At 40.0% G+C, this 11,494-nt stretch overlaps 1 protein-coding gene across 1 annotated transcript; it reads left to right on the top strand.

The window, feature by feature from the left end:
• Positions 1-321: 321 nt before the first annotated feature.
• Positions 322-9,506, top strand: LOC126824538 (N-acetylglucosamine-6-sulfatase). Its single transcript, XM_056101976.1, has 12 exons — positions 322-646; positions 1,479-1,538; positions 1,949-2,152; positions 2,344-2,409; positions 2,928-3,026; positions 4,241-4,414; positions 5,575-5,657; positions 6,746-6,864; positions 7,543-7,646; positions 8,156-8,368; positions 9,023-9,133; positions 9,348-9,506. Exons 1-12 carry the CDS (start codon positions 500-502, stop codon positions 9,504-9,506), a joined length of 1,539 nt encoding a protein of 512 aa, XP_055957951.1. The 5' UTR covers positions 322-499.
• The last annotated feature ends 1,988 nt before the right edge of the window (positions 9,507-11,494 follow it).

The following is an 11,494-nucleotide window of genomic DNA, read 5'->3' as shown; positions in this document are numbered from 1 at the left end:
GCAGATGGGTCTATATTATTTTTATACAGAGGGTGTATATTGTTTTTAAAGAGAGGATCTCTATTGTTTTTACAGAGAGGGTCTTTATTGTTTTTACAGAGAGATTGTATATTGTTTGCGATATCAAACTACAGTTCTCCGGTGTTATCTATTTACGAAATAATGTGACCGAGTGATATCTGTGAAAATGATTAGATAAACGTACATGTATTAATAAATGATCACGTGAGCACATCTGATAATACATGTAGATCATTGATATATCTGTGCCTGTGGTAACCTGCTAGTTCTACAGGCGATAACAGTCAACGTCATTGTTATATGTTTTATATGGTAACCTGCTGATTCCACAGACGTTAACGTAGAGCAGTACAAGTTGATCAAGTCTATGGTTGACTGCTGATTTTATAGGCGATATTGTACAAGTTGATTGAGTCTATGGTTGACTGCTGATTCCACACATGATATTTTCTATGGTCGATTGCTAGTTAGTATCAAGATGAGAGACGGATGTATAGGACAACCCAGATGTTGGTATATACTAGGTGTGATATTAATTACATCATATATACCAACAACCACAGCTAAACCACCCAATATTGTATTTATATTAACTGATGATCAAGACTATACTCTCGGAAGTCAGGTAAGATCAGAATAAGTATAAGCTTATACAACTACACGCCTACATTGTAATGTGCTCTCGTCTCCGTCCGTCAACAATTCTCGGTGAACTCTCTGGATTAGAACCTACATTATTATACTCCTACATGCACGTCAATACGTACACGAGACCTAGGTGTTTCGTACCATTCTAACAACTAGGCTATACGTTGTCCCTTGTCAGTCCCTCCGTCCTGTACCACAGACAAGGGGGAACCACGCCGAAAAATCCGGATGAACTTTCTCGGTCAATGCTTGGATTAAACACGGGACCTCCGGATTTTCCCAGCGTGCTTCCTCCTTGTCTGTATATGACAGTATGTCTATGAATGTGATACTACGGTGTTGTTAAATATAACTCTGACTTCCACGTTGTGTTTAGGAGCAATTAACTCTGGGACGCTGTGTTTTTATAACTACGTTTATAGATCAAATATAGGAAATCACAATATCTATGTTAGTATATTAATAGCCTCGAACCAAAGACTGAGAGTGGGTTCTTATAAGAAGCCCACATGCTGTCTCAATCCCGGCCTCTAAGCCGAGGCGGGGGGTGGGGGTGGTGGATAGTCGAATGGTTAGCACATGCGCGCTGTATCATGATGTTTGTCATTGAGTCAACTGCCGTGGTTTCGATTCCCGGGTTGTACGTGACAAGGAGTAGGGACGCTTGTCCAACCTTGTGGGTTTTCTCCGGGTCCCTCGGCACTTCAATATATTAAACAGAGCACCTTTGATAGAACTAAAATAACCTCTATAGTATTACCGGACGTTAAACCCCATTTCATTTCAATTCATTATATTGTATTTTACAGAATGCTATCAAGAAAATTACCAACCTTATCGGTTCTCAGGGCATCATCTTCAATAATATGGTATGTCGACATCATCTATTGTTTGCTAAAATAATTGGAATGTACGTCGTTGTATTTGTAATAAATGTAATCAATATTTGTAATTTTAATTAAAATATTTAGTCGTCATGGTTTCCGTGTGGTATTGCTGTATCATCTTGAAAAGCATGAACGAATATATTTCAAAATGTCACCCAAATAAATTAGTAAATGTTTCCATAATTATGTCTTACAGTTTATTCATTTACTAAATGCTTTTCAATTTCTTGCCTAATAGTCATTCGGAAGGGACGATAAACCCGAGGTCACGCGTACACCTTAGCCTGCACGTAAAATAACGCTTGACAGTTGTAATTTAAATACTGTCCGGTACCATCAACATCATCAACAACATCGTCAACATCATTATTATTATTATTATCATATTACAGTTTGTAAGCAGTCCTCTCTGTTGTCCCAGTAGATCAAGTATCTTCTCGGGTAAATATGTCCACAATCACATGGCCGCCAATAACTCGGTCGATGGTAATTGTAGCAGTTACGCCTGGCAACAAGCCGAGGAACCACATGCCTTTCCCGTTTACCTGAAAAACCAGGGTTATCGAACCTTCTTCTCTGGGAAATATCTAAATCTGGTAAGTTTGGAGATATTGTAGGCCTATAATTTATATTTGTCAATTCCATTATACGAAATCTATTTGGATTGGTCAGCTGACTTACAGGGAGTCTGTTTGTAGTGCAAATAAGACTCAAATTGTTTAAATTTCAGAATGGTTATTTAAAAAATATGTAGTTCTCATAGCTATTTATATTGTTCATATTTCAGTATGGTTTTCCACAGGTTGGTGGTCCACAACACGTTCCTCCTGGATGGGATTGGTGGGTTGGTCTGGTAAGTTAAACACGTTCCACTAGGATAGGATTGGTGGGTTGGCCTGGTAAGTTAAACAACTTCAACTAGGATAGGATTGGTGGATTGGTCTGGTAAACACGTTCCACTAGGATAGAATTGGTCGGTTGGTCTGGTAAGTTAAACACGTTCCACTAGGATAAGATTGGTGGGTTGGTCTGGTAAACATGTTCCACTAGGATAGGATTGGTGGGTTGGCCTGGTAAGTTAAACACGTTCCACTAGGATAAGATTGGTGGGTTAAACCCGTTCAACTAGGATAGGATTGGTGGGTTGGTCTGGTAAACACGTTCCACTAGGAGAGGATTGTCTGGTAAACACGTTCCACTAGGATAGGATTGGTGGGTTGGTCTGGTAAACACGCCCCACTAAGGTAAGATTGGTGGGTTGGTCTGGTAAACACGCTCCACTAGCCACTAGGATAGGATTGTTGATTTGACCTGATTTTTATGTTTCCATGGAAAAAGATTTGATTTAATTTCCTGGATGTTGTTTTGTAGGTTGGTAATTCTAGATATTATAATTACGATCTGTCTGTGAATGGAACTAGGGAATCCCATGGCAACGATTATAAAAACGATTATCTAACAGATGTTATTGTAAGTATAAATTTACTGAATAAATATCTGTAATCGAATCCCCGGTTGTACGTGACAAGGAGTATGGTCGCCTGTCCAACTTCGTGGGTTTTCTCCGGGTCCTCCGGTTTCCTCCCACTGCTAAAGACCCCTACGCGCAAGCGAATTATTGAAATAAAATTAAACCATATGTTAGTTCCGAAATGACCTAGTTTGTGTCGAGTGGACGTTAAACCCCATCTCTCTCTCTCTCTCTCTCTCTCTCACACACACACACATATTTGTAACTGTGTTTACCTGCCAGAGTTAAGAGAAACACCGGGGTTTGGAACTCGCCTAGCAGTGAGATTTGTTGGAATGCATTTTGAATCCTTTGTGAACCACAACTCTCTACAGTTACCACGTGTTCCATACCCTACACTCACTAATCAGAGGCATTCTCCACAGTTACCACATCGAAGCTGCAAACCCTCTAAATATTGATTATTTGACAGGATATCGTTATCTTACAGGTCGGTACACTCGATGATATCTTGTCACAAACCGACATGGTTGTACGATCGCTATAACTCAGTTGTAGAGCGTTAGACATGCAACTGCGGGGCGAATTGGTGCCGTCATGGGTTCCATTCCTGTTGTGTACCAGGAAACGTCAGACCAACAACCAGGGCTTTCTGTTTGAGAATATATTGGAACCCTGCCCTCCCGGTAACCCGACTTTCTAGATCCCCAATAGTACAACAACCCCTCCCGATAACCCGAACTCCCAATAATACCAAAAAAAACCCATCCGTGTTCCAACTGCTGTTGACTTTTAGCCAGCACAAACTTTACAATTAGATGTATTGCGGCGCGATATCATTAACTGCCGACCTATCTTTCATCGACCCTGCCCTTTCATATAGATAACTGTTATGTACTGTTCAGATCTACTCTCTTGTTGATAGTAATAATAATATTCACATATTATTGTTTCAAACAATTCCCATCCTTGATTGCCATAGATCAATGAATTTGAATCTGTTTATTTCGCCATAGATCAATGAATTTGAATCAGTTTATTTCGCCATAGATCAATGAATTTGAATCTGTTATTTCGCCATAGATCAATGAATTTGAATCTGTTTATTTCGCCATAGATCAATGAATTTGAATCTGTTTATTTCGCCATAGATCAATGAATTTGAATCTGTTATTTCGCCATAGATCAATGAACTTGAATCTGTTTATTTCAGCATAGACGAGGTATGGAGTTTTTAAATCAACAATCAGCTGATGGTGATCCGTTCTTTATGATGTTATCAACTCCAGCCTGTCATGAACCTTTTACACCAGCACCACAATATGCTGATAACTTTACTGGTATGGTTGCCCCTAGAGACGGTAGTTATAACAAACATGGCGACGAGGTGGGTACTAACTATAACCCTGTTGTTCTAATAGTAACTGCAGGAGGACCGCACCACAGCTAAACAAAATACACAAGACAAACCCACGGAGAGACACTGAGATGAGTCACGTGCCGAACATGACTCGGTGATTGATTTTAACTTATTTGTTTTCTTCGATACTGTTTAAAAGGTACGAATACGAATGCTCGCTTTGAATGAAATATGGTTTACGTGCCTACTTTTATTCACCGACGGCAGACAACGAGGTAAAATGCCTATTTGTCTCCACCCACCGAGCTGATGCTGACAGTCATTCACCATACAGCGAAAACAACGAAGGAAAATTTGTCCGGATAGCAAATGAATTCCAACCTCGGTTTTCCGTCCCATCCGAACAACTAGGAACTGTCCTTGCCAGATCCTCCGTCCTGAAATACTGACAAGGAGACGCTGGGCTTTGCAAAACCCTGGACAATTTGCAAGCTGGGATAAGTCGTATGAACTCATGCACCACTTACTGTACCAAAACGTACAGTTGATGGAATAGAACTTCACTAATCTAAATAATAGAACAGCAGTTCCAATAAACATTCCATTATAAATACACCTGCACCGGGTGAGGTACGTTATGGTGCTTTCAGAAGCTGGAATACTGCTTTAATAATCCTAAACTGAATCTAATGATTATTATTACTTTATTTCAGAGGTAAACATTGTGGAGTCTAATCTAATTTGTATTGGTATCAATCTGATTAAAACATAGATCCTATTTCGTTTCGTTTTTATAGTTCAAAATTTCGTTTTACTTGTCTTTACTACACTTGGATCTGGAAGAGTTGTTATTTAACTCGTGTTCTGAATGGTGTTAGGGATAAGCTAATGAATCGGTCTGTTACGGTGAGCTTTAGGCGTGTTTTTCACGGAACTGTGGGCAATCCACTAGTAACATCAATGCTGATTGGTTAATCAAATGTCTGACGTCATAGAGTCATAAGTCGGTCTATTGACCCCTGACGTGACCTATCGCTATAACGTGTCAGATCTTCATGTAGTGTAGGCCATCGAAAGTATAAAAAAACGAAACGAGATATAGATCTGTATATTAATCAGATTGTATTGATATATTTCCAGGTTAAACATTGTGGAGCCTAATTTAGTTTGTATTAATATATTTCTAGGGTAAACATTGGTTGATAAGACAAGCCATTACACCGATGCCGAATGATACAGTTATACTTGTAGATGATATCTTTAGAAATAGGTAAATACATTAAACAAAATAAAAACACTATTGAATTAATTATCATCGACGTTAACAGGATTACACGCTGTTGTTTAAACACCTACCCGTTGAAATGTTTCTAGTTGTTCGGATGGGACGAATAACTCAGTTCCCGTGTTTACGTTAACAGGATTACCTGGTGGCGTATAACCTCTCAGTGTCTTTAAAGAACATCTCAAAACCGAACCGTTTAAATGTGTCTAGTCGTTTGGATGGGACGAACAACTCCCGTATTCACATCCACGTACACGTAATAGAACTCTCGCGTACCCTTGACTCTTATGTTATTATCAATCAAAAGAAATGAAATGAAATGAAGCGGGGTTTAACGTCCTAGTATTCTAATCTTACTGTGCTAATGAAGACAGCTAAACAGGAGTTTTGAAATCCTGGTCATCTGCCCGGAACATGTATATTTATTAGACTCTTATGTTATTGCAGATGGGGAACGTTACTATCTGGGGGTGGGTGGGTGGTGGGGTTGGATGCCTGAAGGTTAGCGCATGTGCGCTGTATCATAAAGTCTGTCATTGAGTCAACTGGTGTGGTTTCGATTCCCCGGTTGTACGTGACAAGGAGTAGGGTCGCCTGTCCAACCGCGTGGGTTTTCTCCGGGCCCTCCGGTTTTCTCCCACTGCTAATGACCTCTACACGCAAGCGAATTATTGAAATAAAATTGAACCATTTGTTAGTCCCGAAATGACCTGGTTTGTGTCGTGTGGACGTTAAACCCCATTTCTCTATCTCTCTCTGTTGATGATATGGTTGAAGAAGTGTAAAATACAGTTAATGATATATTTATATTACAGATGGAGAACGTTACTATCTGTTGACGATATGTTTATATTACAGATGGAGAACGTTACTATCTGTTGATGATATATTTATATTACAGATGGAGAACGTTACTATCTGTTGACGATATGTTTATATTACAGATGGAGAACGTTACTATCTGTTGATGATATATTTATATTACAGATGGAGAACGTTACTATCTGTTGACGATATGTTTATATTACAGATGGAGAACGAAACTATATGTTGATGATATATTTATATTACAGATGGAGAACGTTACTATCTGTTGACGATATGGTTGAAGACGTGTATAATACAGTTAAAGCTAAAAATATGATTGATAATACTTACTTCATCTTTAGTTCGGATAACGGTTTTCATCTGGGTAACTGTCTTTTACAAACATATGTCTGTATCACTACAGACCCGGGACCCGGCTAGCCCCAGGGTCCATTCACTTGATCTGATATGTCTGTATCACTACAGACCTGGGACCCGGTCAGCCCCAGGATCCATTCACTTGATCTGATGTCTGTATCACTACAGACCTGGGACCCGGTCAGCCCCAGGATCAATTCTCTTGATCTGATGTCTGTATCACTACAAGTCCAGGACTATACAGCGCAGTAGAGGCATATCGCTAGCCCCAGGATCCATTCACTTAATCTGATATATACGTTTGTTATTTGTGATGTATGGATATATTTTTGCCTTGTGTAATTGTTTGTGTGTGGTGCAGTCCTCCTACACTTAGCAATGATATCATATTATAGAAAAACAAAACGTGTTAATCTGGACGTCGCTCTGTGACTTACGCTTCGTTACCCCGGTCTTCGGACCAACAACACATCGTTGTGGTTTTCCTTGCTTGATGATTCAAGACTTTGTTTGTAAGAGAATGAAATGAAATGGGGTTTAACGTCCTACTGTTATGCTCCGACTGAGCTAATGAATACCAGGTTTTTATTTTGGGTTTTAGATGGTAACCATAGGGAAATTGCCACCAGATGAGCTACTAAGGGGGCCACAGTGGTTCACAGTAGTTTTATCTTCAATTTTACAGGTCAGTTTTCCATGCCGTATGATAAACGACAGCTGTATGAGTTTGACGTCAGAGTACCGCTGATGATCAGTGGACCGGGTATAAAACCAGGACAAGTCAGTAGTGTAAGTATATAGTTATGGTGGGTGTCGTCTATAGGGCAGTGTATGCTGATGATCAGTGGACCAGGTATAAAATCAGGACAAGTCAGTAGAGTAAGTATATAGTTATGATGGGTGTCGTGAATAGGGTAGAGTACAGCTGATGATCAGTGGACCGGGTATAAAACCAGGACAAGTCAGTAGTGTAAGTATAGTTATGATGGGTGTCGTGTTTAGGGTAGTGTATGCTGATGATCAGTAGGACAATTCAGTAGTGTAAGTATATAGTTGTGATGAATGTCGTGTATAGGGTAGAGTATGGTGATGGTACGTGACAAGGAGTGGGATCGCCTGTCTAACCTTGTGGGGTTTTTTCCGGGTCCAACGCATTTCTCCCACTGTTAAAGCACCTACGCGCAAGCGAATTATTGAAATAAAATTAAACCATATGTTTGTTCCGAAATGACCTAGTTTGTGCCGAGTGAACGTTAAGCTATCTCTTTTGTAAACTTATATGTATTTTGTTATTCCAGGCACCAGTGATGAATATCGACCTGGGACCAACGTTCGTGGAACTATCCGGACAATCTGTACCAGCACAGATGGATGGTGTTTCCATGGTCCCTATATTGATGTCTGATTCTAGTACAGACGTCGTCACCAGGGAGAACTTTCTGGTCGAACATTATGGCGAACATTTGGTTGATAATCCAGGATGTCCACAACTTCATAATCAAGGCATGATGGTAAGTCAACTTTTTAATAACTTTTATTTTTCAGTTGTGTACTCCTATTCATCTTCGTCTAAAGCATCGGTTCCCAACATTTTGTTGGTTGCGATCCCATTCCAGAAACCAGCATCTGATCGCGACTCCTTATTTGACAACATATTGTTTACAGTTTTAAACCTTTATAAAAATTGAGGACAGACGCTTAAAAATATGGCAAGAAGTATATCGATCAGAGATTTATATGATTTTCATGAAAACATAGCATTTTGTTAAAAGTTTCAGAGGTCCACCACGACCCCACGATTGGCAAGGGCTTAGAGATTTTTATGCTTTTTATGAAAATAGCATTCTTTCAAAAGTACTTTCCTACCCAAGCAGGGGTCGTGACCAAGACGTTTTTTCTGGACAGCGGCCTATTCTTATTTCGAATTCAAGGATTATTTTACGTGTAGGGGTTTTACGTCCCATTCCGACGACTAGGCGCTGTTCCTTGCCAAAGCTTCCGTGATACAGACAATTCCGTGAAATAAGTTGACATGCTTTGATTGGTTGCCTTTAGGGTAACGTCAAAGATTCAGATTACGGGAAATAAATTAGATGTAAAATGGAGCCACTTAAACAGCCTCTTTTTATCACCCAGTAATTAATCTGTTTCTTCTATAATTACAGGTGTGTCATTCTCATTGTGAATGTCAAGATTCGTGGAACAATACTTACTCCTGTCTCAGAGTTATTGGACAGGGGAAAAATTATAAATACTGTCAACTAGAAGATTTAGTAGTAAGTTTATTTACCGGATTTCTATTAATCGCCCTGCCATCTTTCTGTAGCGGGTTATTATTATAAATACATCTCTACTCTACGATGGGTAATTCTACCCTGTATGTAAGATACACGCCCCAGCCCCCATGGCAGGGTACTATCATACAAACCTGTCGGGTTTCCGACACAAATAAAATTTCTGTTAGTTATGAGATTTATTTTTGTATTTCAGAATTTTGTAGAAGTATATGACCTTGATAAAGATCCCTATGAGTTTGATAATATAGTAAATACAGCTGATCAACAATTGATAGCTACTTTAAAACAGGAACTCTTCGATTTATCTAGATGTAGTGGTATCGCTTGTAAAAGTCCACCATTGAATATATAATATTGTTTAAATGATAATAAAATATATTTATTATTCTACTGTTTTTCTTTTATTTAACCAGTCCTATATTTAAACGTAAGTGCAGGACGGGGGAAGGGGTGATACCACACAGAAGACAAACATACAGAGAGAGAGAGAGAAATGGGGTTTAACGTCCACTCGACACAAACTAGGTCATTTCGGGACTAACATACGGTATATTTTTTTATTTCAATAATTCGCTTGCGCGTAGGGGTCTTTAGCAGTGGGAGGAAACCGGAGGACCCGGAGAAAACCCACGAGGTTGGACAGGCCAAACATACAGACACGACACAATATACAGACACTACACAAAACAAACATATATATATCAAATCACGTGAATAGAGTCGGGTACTAGTTGTAAGCGTCCACGGGAGCCACGGTGGCTAGGTGGGTAAGACGCTGGCTCGCTAGTCTGGAGGTCGGGTGTTTGATCCATGCATTGACCGAGAAAGTTCATCGGGATTTTTCCGACGTGGTTTCGCCTTGTCAGCGGTGCAGAACGGAGGGCCTGACAAGGACAGCAATCTAGTCGTTCGGATGGAACGAAAAACCGACGTCTCGTTTACACATTGGCGTGCACGTAAAAGATCCCTTGACAGTTGGAATTTGATATAAGAGTAGGCCGAAGTGCCGCTGTCCGGGCGAAATTTCCCTCATGGCACACTGTATGGAGAATGTTCTCCACTTCTTTAGCCCAGTTTAGGAGCAGAACAGTAGGACGTTAAACCCCATTTCATTTCATTTTCCTTGGAGCACAAAAAATTCCGAACTAGCAAAAGGCCCAACTACTGTAATATGTTGATGTGTGTACAAAGTTTCAAAACGATGACTTCAACAATTTATGAGATATGTTCCGGAAACGAAATCGGGACGGACGGAGCCCATATCAATATCCTTCAATAACTTCGTTCGACGCGAGATAAAAATGAGATCAACTCTAAGGGGACATTTAAACTGAGCGATGACTTGAACCCTACCACATACAACTGCAACGGTGTCTGTGATTCTTCTAAAACGGCGAATGGCAAACGAGAAAAAAAATAGGGATATGCGATTTGATGATCGGAATTCCTTTATTTCCCGCGTATTTTTTATTCTGCTGTAAAAATTATAACTACCGGAAAATCCACAACAAAACGAAGAAATGCCATGTGCTGATAATACCGGAAGGCGTATATTTTAAATGCCATTTAAAGAAATGTCTTCTATTCACTTAATTCATTGAAGGGGGGTTGGATGGCCGAATGGTTAGCACGTGCGCGCTGTATCATAAGGCCTGTCATTGAGTCATCTGGCGTGGTTTCGAATCCCTGGTTGTCCGTGACAAGGAGAAAGGTCGCCTGGGTTTTCTCTGGGTTCTCCGGTTTTTACCAACGCTAAAGATCCCTACGCGCAAGCGAATTATAGAAATAAAATTAAACCAATGTTAGTCCCGGAATGACCTTTGTGTCGAGTGGACGATAAACCCCATTTCTCTCTCTCTAATTCATTGAATATTGGCTTATATGTGTTAATTATTCTACGCTGATGTAATAATTTTGCTCGTTCGTTATTCGCCGTTTTAGAAGAATTACATACGGCGTCACTGCGACGTTCCACACGAATCATCGTTCGTACTAAAAATGGTGATACGCTCAGAGGCTCACAGATAAAACTGGCGCATTGGCGATAAGGCTGTGTATGGTCTTTTGTACTAGCACTCGCGATAAGTAGTAGCAACTTCATAGAAATAAAAGTTAAGCTATCAAGTGCAACTGGCGTGTTCTCGGCGGCGGTGTTATCGCTCTGTTTATGCGCCCGACTTCGCTTTATGGTAATATTAAGTTTCCATATTATTCAGTTAATCTTAAAGACAGACAGGAAAACCCAAAACACGCCTCTGGCAAAACAATAACACAACCGGGAAAAACCATTTACTCTCTTTTGATCTCAAAATAGACATTATCGTAGGCTATTCCTGGTCG

Source organism: Patella vulgata, chromosome 6, assembly GCF_932274485.2.
Source record: "Patella vulgata chromosome 6, xgPatVulg1.2, whole genome shotgun sequence".
NCBI lineage: Eukaryota > Metazoa > Mollusca > Gastropoda > Patellidae > Patella > Patella vulgata.
The sequence above is the reverse complement of the archived record's forward strand: the minus strand, read 5'-3'. Positions and strand labels throughout refer to the sequence as shown.

Bases quoted from the DNA above. Each gene is read 5' to 3' on its own strand.
- LOC126824538 (XM_056101976.1), top strand. From the start codon at position 500: ATGAGAGACGGATGTATAGGACAACCCAGATGTTGGTATATACTAGGT. The intron at 3,027-4,240 runs GTAAGTATAAAT...TGTTTATTTCAG, and splicing joins ATTATCTAACAGATGTTATT to CATAGACGAGGTATGGAGTT. The intron at 4,415-5,574 runs GTGGGTACTAAC...ATATATTTCTAG, and splicing joins ATAACAAACATGGCGACGAG to GGTAAACATTGGTTGATAAG.